At 38.5% G+C, this 20,722-nt stretch overlaps 1 protein-coding gene across 1 annotated transcript; it reads left to right on the top strand.

Moving 5' to 3' along the window:
• The first annotated feature begins 1,887 nt into the window (after nt 1-1,887).
• Nucleotides 1,888-13,454, top strand: LOC135476150 (E3 ubiquitin-protein ligase RNF34-like). Its single transcript, XM_064756073.1, has 7 exons — nt 1,888-2,145; nt 3,748-3,968; nt 4,888-5,178; nt 6,566-6,769; nt 9,436-9,640; nt 10,344-10,367; nt 12,025-13,454. The coding sequence occupies exons 2-7, from the start codon at nt 3,795-3,797 to the stop codon at nt 12,348-12,350; spliced, it is 1,224 nt and encodes a 407-aa protein (XP_064612143.1). The 5' UTR covers nt 1,888-2,145; nt 3,748-3,794; the 3' UTR covers nt 12,351-13,454.
• The last annotated feature ends 7,268 nt before the right edge of the window (nt 13,455-20,722 follow it).

Genomic DNA, 20,722 nt, shown 5'->3' with positions numbered 1-20,722 from the left:
TTGTAAATTACAAAAGGACCTGGTATGGTAAGGTTGATAACTGGCCTCAGAGAGGTGCGATAAAAAAAAATTGCAAATTTCAAAATCTCAACACATTTCTTTAAATTTCCGAATCAAAAGAATAAAATTTGGTGGAAGTGCCTGTAAAAGTTACTCCCAAACAATAATCTTTTGAATTTATGAGAAAATCTCTGACCTGAGTGATGCGGGAATGTATTCTGTTATTGCAGCAGATTATTCTGCTAAATATAGCACACAATGTTTATTAGTTCATCATAACGAATCTATTACACTGACAGGATATTGTGTTAAATATTGCACAATATTGCGCTTTAAACCCCAAGCAAGCATGCATACACAAATACAGACACAATATTATTGTGCTATAATAACATAATATTCATCTGACATGTACTTCATGATGGTGTGTTCTTTGCCTTAAACCAGAAAAAATATTTGTACTGAAACATTCACGTGTCTCTATTTTTGCATGCTGTCAAAGTTTCGTTTTGGTTAAGGTTTGTCTTCATGTGTAAAACATAAACTTTATTTTAATGACCCATACATGTATATACATCTCTAACACGGATATAAGATTCGCTTCAGTACATGCTTGGCAAGATCCATAAATTTCACGTTTGTCATGTAACAGGAAAAGCAGAGAAAAACAGAACTGAAAACAGAGTTAAGTTGCCTTACGCAAGTGTCTACGTCTGCCTATCAATTCTGTAGTCTTTTTTTCTTCTTGAGGTGCACAGTCTCTTGTGCTTGGACCGATCCCCAGCTTTATCATATACCAGCTCCTTTCAGATATAACAATTTTTAATAACGACACGATCGCTCTTCCCGAGGTTAAAAATTTTGACCCGTAAAATTACAGTACAGTATAATTTGTACGAAGAAATTATATGAAATGTTCCAAAATCCGATTCTGATAAATTGTCAGGAAAGCACCGGATATTCACTGTGGTGTACTTTTTTATATGGTAGGATCAAAAGTGGTTCTGGCAGAATATCTCCCACCTCCGCACACACACACACTACTGGGAGTGCCGAAAAAGAGAGAGCGCGTTAATATGTAAACCCCTGCAGGGAATGAACTTACATTGCAGCAAAACTTTCACATATAACAATACATGCACGGCATTAAATTCATGGTTATTGTATATCGCAAGCTACTGAGGTTATAAAAGGTGTTTCCAACAGAAGTACTACACCGATTTAGCCTTGTACTGTACCCCTTGTCATGTAGCCGCTTAATAGGCCTACTGAGGTACTAATATGAAATATGTATTTATATGTCTAAAGCGAGCCACGAGAGTCTGCTGCGAGCTCACAAATTTATGCGTGCATTACCGCCATGTAGTTTCAGGCCAATGCTAGGGGGACACATATATATTGTCCATTTCTAGAGTTTCACTCATACAAACCTCGAATGACATAATTTGGAATATGTGTTATACTAGCAATATTATATATGGAAGAACTCCCCATGGTTGGTGAAAATAAAAAGACTCAAATATGAACAAAATTTTATTAAAAAACAATCGTTACTTAGTTACTAAGTTCTACGTGAACATGCGGAAGCCGTGTTTAATGCAGCCTACCAGTTTTACCTTTTCTTTCAACAAGATATAACCATCATTTGCAATAATGACCCCTATAATGGTGTCACATTATTGTAACTTCATACATATCATGTACATGGACAAGGATGGTGCAAACAGTGTACAGGTCTGTGCAAGTATTCTTTTTTCTGTATCTCTCTACACTGCTCATTTTAGACTTCCTGCTTGTGTATGATTTCGCAAGGCCAGGTGCAAATGAGGATATATAGGTGGAAGGAGGCGTACAATCACGTCACGTGATCATCCAAGATGGCGTCATAAACAGTAGACGAACGCGGATGTGTCCTTCCCGAGCTTTTGGCAAATGACATGCGATTTCTCAGGTCCACTGCTGTATTGTACAACTATTTCTTAGAGTAGGGGGTTTCATCAGACTATTTTGTATAGCTATGCGACTGTGATAAAGTCAGAACCCATCCACTCGTGTCGTATTACTGTGTGACATTAACTTCAGGCGGACATAAACGCCGAACATCGTTATTAACAACAACAACACTTACAGGTGGACAAAAAGTTGGTAAGTTCTGCATGTCTCACGTTATCTTATTACAAAATATCGAGGGAGGTAGAATTTATGGTCTTGTTCTATGGGTCATGACTGATTTGCACTGATCTCTGCATCTGAAATCCTGTGGTGCCACTGATGAGTTTTACGTAATAAACAAGTAGTGTAACTCCGAAAAAAACACTTCGTTGTGAGTCAGTATTTCGGCATTTTATTTAGCCATCATCAGGAGAGTGTTCAAAATGGAACAGGCAGTGATATACATACAAACGGTTAATTGTAAGACTTGCAAACAGAAATGGCAGAGAATCAACTAATCATAAACCATACATGTAGGTTAGATAACCTACTAACAAACAAAGAACAAGTAAAACATCTCTATAGTTGTGAATGGCTGTGATAAGAGAAAAAGTCCTGGGATGGGGGGAGGAGGAGGGGTTGGGGAAGAGACAGGGTATCGTTGACCATATTTACATGCATACACAAACCTCACAGCTGTCTATTCCACTTACCCTCCTCCCCCCTCCCACCCCCCATGTCACGAGGAAATAAAAATGTTAAGAACATGGTAACTGGTCTACATGTACATGTTCATGGAGTACATACATGTATATACATAGTCATGACTGTGCATAATGTACCTTGAACTCTCCCACTAATGAATTTAGTGACCCTGTCTGATGCATGTGTAACAGCAAACCAGCTCTATTAATAAATAGATTTAACGGGTCAGATGCAAACTGAGGAAATTGTGTGGAAAACAAGGGGAATTTTTATCTACACAGGTCATTACATTGTCTGAATTAATTCTATTCATTTTTACTCACATATAAAGGTGCGAAATCATATGTTTGAGTGTAATGGAAGGAAAAATATATCCATGTATAACATGAGCAAATGATCAGGAGATGTTCTTTGTTCTGCTATACTAGTATATAGTTCTAGCTGAGGTTTATATTTATTGTCCATTGAGCATTATGGGCTAACCCTGGAAAATCTGAGCACATGTACCATGTGTGTTGCCCACAGTATAATGCATTTTGTTTTAAATACAACACACCTCATTTTGTGATACATTTTTTCGGTTCTTCAAAATATTTAGTGCATTGATTAGTTCTGTAAAGGTTGTTGAAGCTTATATCTCACTCTGTCTCTTCTGTGTATAAAAGAGCAATTTTCATTTATTTATTTATTTATTTATTTGACTGGTGTTTTACGCTGTACTCAGGAATATTTCACTTATACGACGACAGCCAGCATTATGGTGGGTGAAAACTGGGCAGAGTTTTCTTTTTTTCTTTTTTATTATTTATTTTTGTTTTAATTGTTATTATTATTGATGGTTAAGATTATTGGGCTTTATGATTATTAAGCTTACAAAAATATCTTGAAGTAAATTCACAGGCTTAAAAGGGTGTATGTGTGGTTCCCAAGTTAAATTTGTTTTATATTTTATATAAATCTTTTTCACCTGAAATCACAAACTAGCAGTTACATAAATAACAAATTTTATATAATCATGTACGTGTGTATAATGTACATACTCTGATATACATGTACAGTAAGCAAGTTTTCTGTGGCTATGTGTGTGAAATTTTCATTTCTCCCACACAGGGCTGCGACTGCTGGTACCATGATGGACTGATTGTGTCTGTAACCATATGGGTGCAGGGGCAATCAGAGGTCAGGAAACTCAGTGTGAGGACCGGGATCCACAGGGTCAAGGGTCAGGCTGTGATGGTCATCCAGCCCACATCTCTGTGATCTGCCGTGTGGCATCACCAGTAATGGAGTGTGAAGGATGCTCCATCAAATTTAGTCTGCTCAAAAGGAAGGTAATGCCTTATACATGTCAAAGTGTGTTCATGTGGATTTTAACACAGGGTTTATTGGAGAACACGGGGATAGGAAAAAGTAAACATGTGTGTCAAGTCTTGAAAGAAGATAGACATTTATATTATGTATTTCGTAATAACTTAATTGTCCTGATTTTATGTTTGTAAGGTGCAATCCGATTGGTCAAATCTTTGCGTTTATACTCCAGTAAGCAGGCAAAAAAATGAAGCCACGCCCACATAGGACTTTTTCGAAGAATAGAACTGGAAGAAACTGAAAAGATGTCATGTAAAATGACAAACAGAACACTGTAAATATATTTATATTTACTTTCGTCTGTATTATCTTGACATTCACAGATTCACAGGTTAGTACAGATTCTGCAGATAGGCTAGGAGGAATTAAGACTGTTAAACAGTCCTGCCTACCTCAGTATGATCACACAGTGCCACGGACACATATAGTCCTGCAGAGTCAGTGGGGACCATGTTATGCTCAGCCGAATGCGAGTGACTTAACCGAAACAAGCTAGTTTGATCAAAATCACTTTTCAACTGATGTCTAAAATACACGCTGTTGTTCTTGGATATCCAGTATGATTTAGATAGTCAGATGTCTTCCATATGTCACAACAACACACATTTTGCAAGCATTACAAAGTCACCTGTGTACACACTCCCGCATATCCTCATGCAGTGTACAACCACAACACTTACAACAGTCCGTTATTCACAGTGCAAAGGTCTTGTCTCCTTGAAAATTTCTCTCACAAAATAAATTCGACTCGTTCTACTTGGTACTGTATATGCTATATTCATTTGTTCATGTGCAGGACAGTTATATTATGATTATTAAGAATATACTGTTAATTTTTTTTTTCTTTCTTTTTTTTTTTTTTTTTCTTTTTTTTGTTTTCAGAAACAGTGTGGTGACTGTGGTCGTCAGTTCTGCTCATCCTGTTCTGTCAAGGTGAACAGAGCTTTGAGACGCTGCTCAAAATGTGAAGTGATACTGGCTGGCGATTTTACCAAACAGGATTTACTGACCCTCAGAGTCAAGGACTTGCGGTTTTTCTTAAAGAAGAAAAATATTCCCACTCGTACTTGCACAGAGAAAGGTCATCTTGTAGATTTAATATTCCACAACTTCGCCAGCGCCACCCACCAAAGTTTAGAGAGGGAGCATGAACAGCATGTGGGGCGACTTGCTGTAAGTCAAACTAAAAGTCTGCTAAAATGACATCCACTAATATCCTGAAAACCGGGTGCCCCAGCAACTGGATTCAAACAGGCACACTCATACTTGTATATATAAGTCAAGGTCAAACAGGCACACTCATAGTTGTACATGTAAATCAAGGTCAAACAGGCTCACTCATACTTGTACATGTAAATCAAGGTCAAACAGGCACACTCGTACATGTAAATCAAGGTCAAACAGGCACACTCGTACATGTAAATCAGGGTCAAACAGGCTCACTCATACTTTTACATGTAAATCAAGGTCAAACAGGCACACTCATACTTGTACATGTAAATCAAGGTCAAACAGGCACACTCGTACATGTAAATCAGGGTCAATCAGGCGCACTCATACTTGTACATGTAAATAAAGGTCAAAGAGGCACACTCATACTTGTACAGGTAAATTAAGGTCAAAGAGGCACACTCATACTTGTACAGGTAAATTAAGATCAAAGAGGCACACTCATACTTGTACATGTAAATCAAGGTCTGTTTTTGTGACGGGAGGATATGCAGTGTACATGTAAAGATTTCTACACATCGTATGATGTTTGAAAATTACTGACTCAACTGCAGTATTTCATGAAAACCAAGTTAGAAATTCCCCAACAATGATGACAGTGCTACAAATAATGTTCTCTAGAAGGTGTGTAAAAAGACACAGGAATTTCTTATGGTAGCTTTATCTTGAACTGATCAAGGTTACACATGCGCAATTTGTGCAGTTGGATCCACAATTTGCCTCTGAGCTATAGAGTGGAGGAGGACCATTCAATAATACTTTGACACACATATTTTAAGTTGTTGATACACTATAAATTTCTGCATTGCTATTTTACACTTAGTTGAAATATGTCAAAATTTCGTCTGTTTTGGATAGACACATGATAGAACTGAAAACTTTTTGCCAAGTGTTCGTACCAACCCTCGGGAGGTTACCAAGGTAACAAAATACTATTACTTGACTTTCAGCCACCACAGCTCAGAAAAAGAAATGATTATCATGCTGCATGTAGGTTGATTTTTTGGGGATATTTTTAAGGTTAAAGTGCAAGCTGCATGTGGTGATATGGTTGAAGTAGACAAATTTACTACATAAATAATAAGGGAAATCAGTGCACCTGGGTAACCTTAAGACGTACGAGTTAAGAGCCTTTGTACCAAAAATTAGCCCTGCGAAATGCTACAAGCGACATTGCGCTTTCTCTGTCTTTTTCAGAGCAAAAGATGTTATATTAAGTGAGGTGAACAGACAGGTGTAAGAACACTTTCAGGAGCATAATATTAAATGAACAGTTGAGAAGCAGATTAAAAAAAGACGTTATTTAAAAGAAGAAATGTTTATTTTGAAGGAGCGTATGCGAGAGGCTATCGATGAAGAAAGGCAGTCTAGAGAAGAACGGCAACGACAACAGGGGGAGAGTACTCCATCAGAGGAGCATTCTCCACCTGCAGATGAGAGTGAGGAGGAACGTGCGACACGCTTACGCCAGCGACAAGATCGCGAAATGCGAGAAACGCTGCACAGACTGGCGGAGGAGTTACAGCAAAATGAGGCAAGTAGTCAAGAGGCGGTGTATTCTTTGAATGGAAGTAGACTTGTACCTGTAACCACACATGACTTTTAAAGCCCTACATTGCCTATCCACAATTTTACACTAATATATCCTCACATTGCCCATCCACAACCTCACACTAATATATTCCACATTGCTCAGCCACAAGCCTATACTACTATATCCTCACATTGCCCATCCACAACCTCACACTACTATATCCCCACATTGCCCAGCTACAACCTCACACTAATATATCCCCACATTGCCCAGCCACAACCTTATTCTAATATATCCTCACATTGCCCAGCCACAGCCTTACACTAATGTATCCTCACATTGCCCAGCCACAACCTTACACTAATGTATCCTCACATTGCCCAGCCACAACCTTACACTAATGTATCCTCACATTGGCCATCCACAACCTCACACTAATATATCCTTACATTGCCCAGCCACAGCCTTACACTAATGTATCCTCACATTGCCCAGCCACAACCTTACACTAATGTATCCTCACATTGGCCATCCACAACCTCACACTAATATATCATCACATTGCATATCCACAATCTCACACTAATATATCCCCACATTGCCCATCTACAAGCCCATACTAATATATGGTTGATGCATTTGCCATCGATAGCTGCTGAGTGGCATTCTCTATCATTGCCCATCAACAAGCTACAGCTGATACACCCCAGCATGCTCCATCTGAAACTTATAACAGTTTTGAGGTAAATTTAGATCGTCGAAGTAAGGCATGGTATTGTGTGTGAGAGAGAAGTGACACAGATGGGTCTGGTGGTGAGAATTGCCAGAGTCCCAGTATAGAGACATAATAAGAATGTGAAGAAATTGCCAGAAGTAGTTCCACCCAAGTACGCCGTGTCAGTGCACTTAACGAAATAGGTCCTGTATAATGGTGAAATGTTGGTTTTCATTCGTGATAGTTTCGTCATGGTTTTGTTGGGATTTGTATGTAGTGGATTTGTATGTAGTGATTATGCATTGAATAAAAATTGTAGTTACGTTTGGGAGTCATGCTGTCATTCGTTATCGTTTAATTTCCTTTTAATTTGAGGATCGTGAGAGTAAATGTCACAAACCGGTCAGTACATTGATTGCCTGTGGTAGTCTACATTGCGAAAAGATTTACCTCTTGTAAAGTTACTTACATGCATGTACTTAACAGCTCCTAATTGTAATAAGGCCCACCGTACACCTATCAAGCACTTGGTTAGTCATCAAAAGAGTGGAAATAGCCACAGAATAGTGGTACTGGTAATGTGGAAGTTATCAGACGGCGAATATGCCATTTAACATTTACTCCTTGGGTCACTGCCCAACAGTTGATCTCCCCAACTGCGTGAATGCCAAACTTATTAGTGGGTATATGAAGTTTTTCATAAAATTTTGTGAAATGAGCTCTTAATTACACTTGCTATGTAATGAACATGTGGATATAATTCTGAAAAGGATCCAAAAAGAAGAGTTCAACAAATTAGCGAGTTGCGACAGCGTGTGTGTTTTTAAACTCATTTTGATGTCCACAGCATTGGCCAATCACTGTGCAACGTTCAAGTGATCAGTTTACCTGGAAGGTATTCTGTCCAGTAGGTGATCTTTTTTGCCTGTGTGATGGCGCCAAGTCATTACGCATTTAAAGTTTTACCAGGGGCAGCAGTTGCAGAGAAGTACATACAATGGAAGTGCTGGGAAGATATGATCATTTACGTTAACAATTGTATAGAAATTAATTGTTATAGCAGTTTAACATCGTTTGTATTAGGCGTAGTGTTACTTGGAAAGCCTTTAGTTTTTGACGTGTGTGTGTGTGGCCATAGTCTTGACGAACTCAAAGTTTGAAAGTGAAACAGACTTGTTACAGATGGCCAATAGCACTCGAGATAACATGCACTTCTTAGGACTAACAATTTTGTACTTTAAGTTTGATACACTTAAATGAGTTACCATGCTGACAAATGACGATTTGTTATAAAAAACCAGAAAAACTGTCCTGTCTTTCTTCCTTGTCATAGTATTAAATGATAGTTGAATTTAACCTCTGGTGAACATATTTTTGGGGTTTCTCCACCGAATCTTCTCTAGGGGTTATCTCCCTTGATCAAAGTGTTGCACTGGGTGAACCAGAGGTAGAAACCAGTGAGCTGTTGCTTAGAAAAACAAAAAATCGTGTCTGTAGACTAAGACTAATTGATGACTAATTTTACGTTATTATTCATAGAGCCTCTTTATCCTGTTAGAGCCTCTTTCTCCTGTTAGAGCCTCTTATCCTCTTAGAGCCTCTGAGTATTCAGCTTTTTTTCTTTAAGCCTATGCTAAAACCTGTTAGCATCTTCTGCTGTGCTGCTGTTCATGTATAATCAACCTTTGTGGTTTATTTTTATGTTTTTGCTGACACAAATTTGTTTTTTTCCGTACTGTGAGAAGTTAGAAGAAGAACAATAGACCAGTTTCACACCTCTTGGACTTAGGCTGTATAAAATGAAACACATATCGGTGTGTTTACAGGTTCCTCCTAGCCCTTGTTAACTATTGCAGATATCTTTATGGTCATGGCAAGTGAGTGTCTGGCAAAGCACTCGGACTTGGATAGTGTTGAATTTCGTGACATTAGTTCACGTATACATTTTCAGAATAACCGTGACGAGCGTCCAGCAAATGTACGAGCCAAGCTGAGTGATATAGAGCGAGAAGAGGACATAGAGTCCCTGACAGTCAAACAGCTGAAGGAGCTACTGGCCACAAACTTCGTGGATTATAAAGGCTGCTGTGAGAAGTATGAGCTGGCTGAGAGGGTTCAAAGACTCTGGAGAGAATATCACAGTGACCTGAAGAGAGGTAAGATCATGTGTGGCACAGGTACTCAGATCTTCTGAATACCAGGTACATTTCAGACAGTGTGAAAATCGTTTTACAAGTGCGTCAACAAGGCAAGGCCACTGACTATACATTATTGCAGATATTACTGCAGACAAATTCAGTATTTTCTTGTCCAACCATCAGTGCACCCCAACCATATCTGACTGTTAAAATGTGCTATAATGTAGAGATCAAAGTGTTAAATGCAGTGATACCTGTATGTGGGTTTTTAACTTGGGAAGTTTACCTAGAGCCCATCATGTTCACCCCCATTGATTTTCTCTGTATCAGAGGTGATCCCTTTAGGCTTTGTGTTCGGTATATTTGGTGGATAACTTGAGTTCATTCCAAACACATGTAACACATTCAAGCAGTGAAGGTACCAGAAAGAAGGGCCTCTTATCTGCCAAATAGAGTGACCATCATCAAGTGTACAAGGCAGACACAACAGCAATTTAGAAAAAAACAAGGCTGACATTGGCGAATGTTCAGAGAAATTTCATTGGATGACTTGGTTAACCTGTAATGTTCAAGTAACTTTGTGCACGAGTACATGTAGTGCTAAGATGCTGAATTACTGAAAAACCCGCTTATTAACAAGTTAAAAAGTTGATATAAATTGAGTTATATAAATATTTGAAATTTTTTCATGAAATCTTCAATTCTTTGTATTTTTTTTCAGCTGAAGAGATAAAGCTAGCAGAAGGTAGGTTCAGTGGTAACACAACATTTGAAAATCACTGTTTGCTTTTTTTTGGTGATGCACAGTCCTGTAGCTATTGCTGCATGTGTTGACTGTAATCACTAGTTAATTTATTTATGCATTTGATTTAATAGTGTTTTAAGCCATGTTCAGGAATATTTCATTTTGACAAAGACTGTCAGCATCATGGTGGGAGGAAAATGAGCATAGCCCAGGAGAGCACCAGACCTTCCACAGGTTCCCATACTACAGGCTTAGAAACTGTTTCGTGGCCTTCGTGGCCTCCGTGGCTCAGTCGGTTAGCGCGCTAGCGCAGCGTAATGACCCAGGAGTCTCTCAACAATGCGGTCGCTGTGAGTTCAAGTCCAGCTCATGCTGGCTTCCTCTCCGGCCGTAAGTGGGAAGGTCTGGCAGCACCCTGCGGATGGTCGTGGGTTTCCCCCGGGCTGTGCCCCGTTTCCACCCACCATAATGCTGAAGTGAAATATTCTTGAGAACAGCGTAAAACACCAATCAAATAAATAAATAAATAGAAACTGTTTCAGAGGCCTTCAGTGATGGAGCCAACTGTTCGGTGTTCTGGATCCAGGTTGCACTGGTTCAGATGCAGGTTTAAGTTTAGAGGTTAGATAGGGAATATTCTGAGGTTCAAAAGGGCTGGCTGTTTTCCTCTACGCATAGACATAACTTGACTCCTGAGTCAGTATGGCATAAAATACATGCCAAATTAACAAGCAATTTAATATATACTGAATAAAATATAATGGTATATATAGTTCCGAGGGATGGCCAAAAGCATATTCCTACACCAGTAGAAAATGTTGGCGATTTCAAGCCTTTTCACCATTCTGACCCGTCAGACAGGTGTGACCCAATCTGCCTCTGTGTAGTAATCAGTGATCGGTAAGGTTAATGCAGCTAATGCAGCAGTCGGGCCCTATAATAACCGGATGTCTGCTCAAACAGTTCAGAATTGCCCCAGAGAAGCGAATTTGCGAGCCTGTAGACCACTCCTGGGTATAGACCTTACCCTGTACTACTACTGTATGCAGAGCCGAAAATGTTGACGTGCTCGACGGGCCAGTGTTTTCACCTGTTCTGTCCCAAGTTGACCAGTTGAACTTCCAGTTCCGGGTAACATCACAGAGTAACATTCTGCCCTCACACAGGAGTGGGAAAACAATCAGCATGTCACAGTTTAGATAGCAGGCAAACTGGTGGGATTCTCTGAATGCCTTGTTGTTTTTGATCTGACTGCCACAGGTGGCAGGTTCATTTTCAACTTAGGGCACGGTATTCAGTGGTGTTCCAAAGTCGTGTCAAGTCATTTGTATTATCAAGATGGTACAGTAAGAGGCCACTAACATCTCTGTGAAGGCAATGGTGCCAATAGTCTCCTTTTGCGGTCCATGAAACAACACTGGCCGCAACATTGTGTATGGATGTGTACATTTACATGGGACCTCCTGTGAACACTATTAAAGGGCATTTGGAAAATATATGTACATGTAGCCCTGATTATCTTCATTGTATCAAGCTAGCAATGTCCAACATTCTCTACTTGATTTACTGAGTATTATTAACTCTTATTAACAAAGCCTAGAATTTTCCATCATAAATATACATTGTGGATGGCCCATTTTTGTGCTTTGTGTTGCAGATGTGCAAGAGACTACTGTAGATGCTGGAGAGGAAGAGCTGTGTAAGATCTGCATGGATGCGGCTATAGAATGTGTCTTACTGGAGTGTGGCCACATGGTGACATGTACAAAATGTGGCAGGCGACTGGCAGAATGTCCCATCTGTAGACAGAATGTGGTCAGGGTGGAGTTCGTATTTTCCGTGCCTGATGATAATACAGACCTCTGTCCATACACATGTATATCAACCATTCTGTCATCGATGTTCTCATCACAGTACATTGTGAACTCATCTAGTTACATAAGGGGAAGAATTTCTTATAAAGACAATGACACAATCACATGAAATGATGGTTTTGTTGGAACCTTTTTGCTCAGACATATATTTGGTGTCATTTCTGTTTATCAATGGAATATACCTGGCTCGCATGCATCCTAGAGTGTTTCATGAATATACATGTATCGCAGAGTGCTTCATGAAGGTACACTCATGTATCACCGAGTATATTATGAATATCATTTATCACAGTGTTTTTCATGAATATGCATTACTTGTATGAGAGTGTTTCACGAATATACAGGTACATTTACATGTATAACAGTGCTTCATGCATATGCATGTATTTGCAGTATGTCTCATGAATATTATGTATCACAGAGTTTTTCTTGAACATACATTGTGTACATTGCTTTATATATGAGTCTTGCAAGTATGCATGGGTCAATGTTTTGTGAATATGTATGTACAGTGTAACAAAGAGTTTTAATGAATATACAGGTATCACAGTGTTTTATGAATATGCTTGTATAACTGTTTTCATGGATATACATGTAGTATTGAGTGTTTCATGAATACACTGTACATGTTTCACAGTGTTTCATGATATACTTGTACATGTTTCACAGAGTGTTTCATGAATATACTTGTACATGTTTCACAGAGTGTTTCATGAATATACTTGTACATGTTTCACAGAGTGTTTCATGAATATACTTGTACATGTTTCACAGAGTGTTTCATGAATATACTTGTATCACAGTGCGTTTAAAGTTGTTATATGTTGTTTGCTGTGAAATACATGTCAGTGATAGCAGTATGATTTATTGTTTATGAAAAAAAAAAAGTATTTTTGTCTTCTAATTTTGTGTGGAAAATTGACAAAACTTGAAAATCTTGACCCCCAAAGATAAAGTATATGTATAACTGGATTCAGGCCTCCATGTTTATACCAAATCTAAGTGTGATGCACTTTGTCTCTCCATATTTCTGTCTGAAATCATTACCATTTGTCAAATAATGCATCTTGTACAGTTTTAATTGGATTATCATGAAGCTTTTTAGGCATGATGGAAACCCTGTGAGAATGAGCCTGTGCCCTTCATGTAGTACTGCATCAATTACTTCTAGAGTATTTGCTCATTAAACATACGTTACCATATAGAATGGTGACCTGTGGATAGTGACACCTTGTCAACAACAGTTGGGATTGGATTTCCATTAACTGTGTAAGTATATATACATGTAGTGAGTGCTTGTTAGAGCTGTATACTGGTCTCTTATTGCTGATATGTACATGTTACAGGTTTCCACTTGAATATACTGTAGATCGTTGCTGTCTGCTTTTATACCTGCAAACCATACGTGCAGAGGTTTCTTATATTTGCAGATACATGTATGCCTCACCATGCTCTCACATATAGCACATTTGTATAATGAGTGGGCAATATGATACCCCGTCTTCCACCTCTTGTAAACATATCTGACCCTGTTTTAAGGCCATAAAGCATAGTGCCTGCAGATGATGACATCAGTATGTAAGGGGTGTGTCAAGCATACAGAAGTGAACCTCCTAGGGGGATTGTTTTGGATGACCTACATGTACATGTATATTAAAACTAGCGTGCTGAGTTCAATAATTAAATTTCGAAATTCAACAATCAGCTTTCGAATTCATTTATAAGTTGCATCCCAATAATTTATTTACATGTATGTGTAGCCCACAAATACTGCCTCCAGTTTTCGCCTCCGCTTATTGTGTAGTAAAGGTGATCTGTTACCATTTGGCTCTGGATGAAGGTATTTGGTACGAGAAAGGTGAGAGTGGGCTGCAATCCACTTTATTGGTGAATGATACTAGGGACACATGTACATGTAACTGTTTACGTCCACTTTGTAAAAAAAAAATTTGTTTTCTTTCCTTTTTTGTTTCCACCACTTTCCTCTGGCCAGCTGTTGTCGGCTCAGTGCAACTTTCACAGAACGACGTTCACATTCCGTTCAGTACACACGGTACACAATTTGTGTACTAAAATACATAGTCAACATAGTTATTGTTTTGCCTGGCATAGCCCTTTACCTCATTCCCTTGTTCGGGATATGTGACGGTAGAATTGATGTTAGGCAGCGAGTATAAGGAGTTAAGTTTGCGCTGTCATATTTTTATAAGTGTTAATGATATGCAGAAACTTTCAAGAATTTTGGACAGATTCAGCAGTAGCTACAACAGCGTTTTTTGAGCTCTAAAACAAATTTACTGGATTGTGTTCTGCTTTTAAAAAAGTATGTTTGTCTTGTATTTGTTTAGATGCCCAGGAAGCATCATCAAAAGATTATATATTATGTGTCTCGATTTTCATGGTCAATATTTCAGTACTAATTGGAGTTGAAATATGTGGTGTAAAACACTATTACAGTAGGATATAATTAGCTATGATTGATTGAGTGAATGGATAGGTCGTGTTATATGAAAATCTGAAGATGTCAGAGATTGTGTTACATGTATTATTCTTTGCTGTTGTGGCTCGTCCAAATAAGAGCCATTTTGTTAGCTTCGACCTGTCATAATAGTTTTCCAAGGATGAGTATTGATATTTGTTTTCTAAATGTTCACATCTCTTATGTGTGAGTTACAAATACATCTACATGCAGATGACAAGGCCCTGTGCGGTGTTGTCTCGGGCACTTTGTTTCTCTCTCAAAACATTTATTATTTTTTTTTTGTAAAAGTGGGGGGGGGGGGGGGGGGTGGATTTATTGTATCTTCAATTCATAAAAGTTAGCTCCACTATTTGAGCTAAATATTCTTGAATATGGGATAAAACACCAATTAATTATGTAAGTTTTTATTAAATAATAAATTAATTAATTAATAAATAAGTAAAAACAAATGACTAGTGTTAAGATATACTTATTTCAGTTAGGGTTGAACTTCTTCAGGTGACATATTTTGCTTGACTTTTAATGATTCATCCAGTATAGGGCCACTGAAGTTCTGTGTGAAGTTTGATTAATTTCTTATGGGAAAAAACTTAAGTGGTGTTGACATTGATTTTTTTTCGTCTTTTACGTGCTTCGGACTGTTTTTTTTTTACTGTCCAAACGTCAGATGAAATACAGTGAATATGTTTTTATACTTGTATTTGAAGATGGTTTATTGATGTCCATGAAAACTGCAATTTTACTGTGTAATTTTTGTTGTGTGAAATACATGTATTCTTCTTTGCAATGATTGTACTAAATTGTAGAATTTGTGTGTTACATGTAAAATTGTCCTTTATGCACGTGATAGAGTAAAAAGTGACATTAGTGACATGCTCAACTGCCGGATATGAGAGAAACTGTGTTCATGTAAGGAGACCCTACCCCCTGGCAAAACCACCAGTGTCAGATATAATCGTAAGATGACATATTTGTCTTCCTGCAAGGTCTTTCAAATATTACCAGAAGTCAGAAAAAGTGTATTGATGAGGTAAGAATGAGAAAAGTTTGGAATGAGAAGAGTGTATCCATGATGACAGAATTATGTTAACAATATGGAACTAAAGCGGTGTATAATAGTGTGGAATGACGAAAGTATATCCGGGGTATGAAATGGCAGAAGTGCATTGATGTATTGATGAGGTGGGAATGAGAAAAGTTTGGAATGAGAAGAGTGTATGCATGATGACAGAATTATGTTAACAATATGGAACTAAAGCAGTGTATAATATTGTGGAAGGAGAAAACTATATCCATGGTGTATTTAAAAGGGCCGCCGTGTTGTGTGTTTAACCGCCCAATCCTTTCTTATATATAGTTTATCTTTATATGCGGCCTTGCTTTCTGACGGTGCTTTCTGCATTGTCCGTTACTCCTTGTGATACGTGCATATCGGTAAATTGCAAAATCCTTCCCTGTTCGTATTCTGAGCGTTTTGTTTCTGGACCATCATAATGTAAAGGGGCAGGTATAGATGGTAAATGGTACATATGGCAACAGAACATGGTGAAAGCAGTAACTTCTCCTACAAGATGTAAAATCAGCCTTTTTGCATGGTACAATTGCAAAGTTTGGAGTCTGTTATTAAGAATATTTTCAGTTGGCATGGATAAAAACGACATGTATGCCGAATTCCATAAAAATGGACATTTGATTGAGGAGGGATACAAACGACGGTCATAAGAGCCTGAATTCCCAGAATTACTCTATCCTGGCCATTAAACATTGTCACATTGTGGATAGCATATATAGATTTTGAAAACGTAATAAATATTTCTTATGATTTAAAGGGCGTTCCGACATATGCTTTCTTAACTGTTTTGAATCGGATGTTAAAACTTGTATTTTAGTTAGTTTAAGTAAATCAATGCAATGTAATATCTGGGGTCACGAAATATGTCGTTGGTATCTGAAATTTTGTAATTTGCAAAATCGAGCAATGCAGCTAAGCATTCAAACGGAGTGAAAACATGTACGTGTATGTGAAGTAATTTCTCCGTTTAGAACCTGTCTCCGAACATCTGCAACGTCAAAGATCCAGGCGGTCGCTTGACCCTCGCCTATACTTGTCTGGGATAGTCGTTCCGCTTGCCCTTCTGTAACCCCACCACCTCTCCACCTCACTGCCTACGGGTGTGATGACTCTGGTGAGTGTATAATTAACATTATTAAGTTTAGCCTTAAATATTTTTACTCAAATAGGGAGCATTTCAACGGAATGTGAGTACATACATGTAAAGTATGGAAGTGATCCGATAACTAAATTTGTGCGTAAATGTGCAGTATACTTCATCATAACCTTGAGGATGGACATACTTTTCATTTGCTTCCTACGCCCCTGAATGGTCATTAGTGGAGAATTCCTCGATAATCATCCTCATTTATGGTCTATAAATCCAGAACGTGGAATACAAGGCGATCTTAGACTTAATCAAAATTTTAAATCACTTTAAAATTTATATTTCCAATGTAACAAGATCAAAATATTGCTTGACAACGCAAATTTAATGATCAGAATTTTGACTTAAGTCTAAGATGGCTTCGTGATCCTGGGGCCAGATGAAATACTACCTAGAAAGTCCATGACCATTCAGGTAATGTATGGATTTCTGTTAAAATGATGTCCATGAATTGAATGTAAAGAAAATTTAAAAAACAAAATAAACGAGCGTTCAAAATAATATTGGTTGTCTTATTTTGATTAGGGTGCCTACTTGATCGATTGGTTGGCACTATTCTAGCCTCTATTATCAATTACTTTGCATTATTGAAAATGTATTGGAAATAGCACATTTTGAATAAGCAATAGTGGCACCAGTAATGCCGTACTTGTTTGCACCTGAGAGAATCTGTTTCGTGCAGGAACTGAACATCGCAAAGGGTAAACACTAGTTCATCGTTTTAATGCAGTACTATGCTTTTCTGTCCCCTAATGTAAGCAGATGTGTGTTAATATGTGTTAATTGTACAAACGAAACGGTCCAGGGAGAAGTTAGTGTCTGACACGGCCCTCTGCTATCATAATCTGACATCATTTTCGGTTCCTTCGTATTATGATAGTCCAGAATTAAAATGCTATTACGCTCAGAGTACGAAGAAGGATTTTGCCATAAAGCGTAATGGAATTTTGGCAGACACCCCCTTCCCATATTCCTTCACAATTTATTCCGTTAAGTCATATCGTAGAGACATTTAAAACTTTTAAAACGACAAAGTTTTTAGACATATGAAATAGGCTTACATGCTTGCACACGTCAAGTAAGTTAGAGTAAACCTTGTAAGATGATTCTCACGTTGTTAATTGATTATATGATCACTGATATACTTTATTTTCTCTTCCCGCTATTCTACATTGTACTTATGAGAAGATATGTTCTACATCTATACTAATAAGTTTGAATTAGTCCCATGACGTGTTTTTGCAGTCTGTCCTAGATATAATACTGCTTTATGTAGTTTGTCAGTGATCTAGAATTACTAAAAATGCTGTGTTATCATCACATTAAATATACAATCACGTTAAAACAATACGAAGGGACCGGGTTAAATGGCAGTCTAGTCCAAATCGAATATAACTCTGCAGCGCTTGTGTATAGCGTATTACGTAATGGCGCGTACAGACAGACAGGCAAATAAGCGATGGATGTAACAATGTCAGTCATGTGATGAGCTTGTAACCGAGACTCAGTCTGTGGTATGGCGAAAATAATACTGAGTGTGTGTGTGTGTGTGTGTGTGTGTGTGTGTGTGCTTAGGATTTAACGTCGTAATTAACAATAGTTCAATCATATGGCAACGAATGAGTCCTCAGAGTGGATGTAATGTGCCTCCTTGTTGCAGGTAGAATTTCCACCGCTTCCCCAAAGCGGACGCCAACCATATGAGCCATCGGGGCTGGTAAATAATACCTAAAGCGACTTCTTATGTGCGCACAACCGTACGTTTCTATGTCTGGTAGCGGCTTACTGAATATCTTAGGTTCGTGCCCGGCACTGCCTAGTTTGCTATTTAAAATAACTTGAAGAAACATAGATTCTCTCATGCACTCGAGTAAGCATAGCATAATGTTATACTGCAAGTTGCTATATGTAAGAAGTAAAACAATTATTTTATTATACAACACGTTTGAAAAGAATGTCTAATCATTACATTACACAGAATTTATTTTTAAACAAAACCTGTTGACTGATTTTATTACATCACACTGAAAAACGTATCGTGTTACACCTTATTACGTCGTTTACATGTTTTATTACATTGCATGGAAAATTTTTTATATCGTTACAAGGTGCGTTATATCATCGCACTGTGTAACAGACCACTTTGTCAAAGGCCTCGTGAAATGTTGCATGCCGAATGTTTGGTTGATGTTTTAACACTGGTACTGTGCTCAAAAAATTTACCCTTACATGACGGCTGTTCAGTCAGGTTGATGAGTGGAGGAACTGGAGTGCCCGGATGCTGGCGAATTACAGGTGAAAGTTTGTCAAATATACACAATATACACACAAGTACACAAATATAGGCCTGCGATTCGTAATCAGGATGTCACAATTGACAAACGATTTACCTAAATGAACTTGTGCCTTTTATGATTTATTTAAGGGTTAAAAAGGCCCGAGTCACTGAACCGGAAAGTTACGAACATATAGTATAACGACCATAGTTTATAAAAGTTTGGGGATGACTAAAAAACCACCATGTTTCTTCTAATGACTTCAATGAATCGGCGAGAGTTAGTGGTGCTGTAAGACGGCAGCTAACATGCTTCGACTAATGCGCCGTGCAAAGCCCTAAAGGAACCATTGAGTGTCTTGAGACAACCCTATGCCTCGACTAATGCGTGCTGTGCAAAGCCCTAAAGGAATCCGTTAGAGTTAGTGGTGCTGTAAAGCCCCGTCCAGACTATCCAACATCACTCAATTCAACAAGTGTCCTCAAGTTGAGCAGTGTTGAGTAGTCTGGACGGGTTCTTCAACATCGTTCAACAATACTCAACACCATTAAACAGGGTTGAATCAGAAATGTGCATGTCTATTTTTTGTCGACAAGTTGAGTGAAAGTAGCCAATCAGCGGGCGTGGTCTCACGATGAGACAGTTTCGTTGATAAAGGAGTATGAAAAATACCCTTGCCTGTACGGCACTCTCTCTAAAGATTACAAAGACAGGGGCAAAAGAAAGTCATTGTCTCATGCATTGGAGAGAAAGGTGGAAATTTCCCTAGAGTTTATCGAAAGTTTGGTAAACAGAAACAAACACAGCTTAACACACGACAACAGTGTTGGACAATCTGATTTGTAGTGTGGACAACACAGTCAACTTTATACCTCAACAGTATTCGACTTGCTGTTGAGTCAACAAAAGTTGAACGATGTTGGATAGTCTGGACGAGACTTAAGGCACCGCCATGCCTCGACTAATACATGCCGTGCAAAGCCCTAAAGGAACCGGTGAGAGTTAGCGGTGCTGCCTCGACTAATGCGTGCCGTGCAAAGCCCAAAAGGAACCAGTGAGAGTTAACGGTGCTGTAAGGCACCACCATGCCTCGACTAAAGTGTGCCGTGCAAAGCCCAAAAGAAACAAGTGAGAGTTAGGGGTGCTGTAAGGCACCACCATGCCTCGACTAATGTGTGCCGTGCAAAGCCCAAAAAGGAACCAGTGAGAGTTAGGGGTGCTGTAAAACACCGCCTTGCCTCGACTAATGTGTGCCGTGCGAAGCCGTAAAGGAACCAGTAACCTTACAGCGCACTACTAGCACCTTGTGCAGAGATCTTGAGCGACGCCAAGGTAACTGAGGTCACGATGATGAGACAGGAAGTGATGTCAGAGGGCGCAAAAGCTGTGTCTCAACCTTTCTTTCTAATGCTTCATACATTTGCATTCTCTTTATCTAAAATATGCAAAACACGATTCTACCCAACACATCAAAATGCCATTGATGAATACTGATAAAATAGTT

This window comes from Liolophura sinensis, chromosome 10 (genome assembly GCF_032854445.1).
Source record: "Liolophura sinensis isolate JHLJ2023 chromosome 10, CUHK_Ljap_v2, whole genome shotgun sequence".
Classification (NCBI taxonomy): domain Eukaryota; kingdom Metazoa; phylum Mollusca; class Polyplacophora; order Chitonida; family Chitonidae; genus Liolophura; species Liolophura sinensis.
Note: the sequence above shows the minus strand (reverse complement) of the source record. Positions and strands in the feature narration are given on the sequence as shown.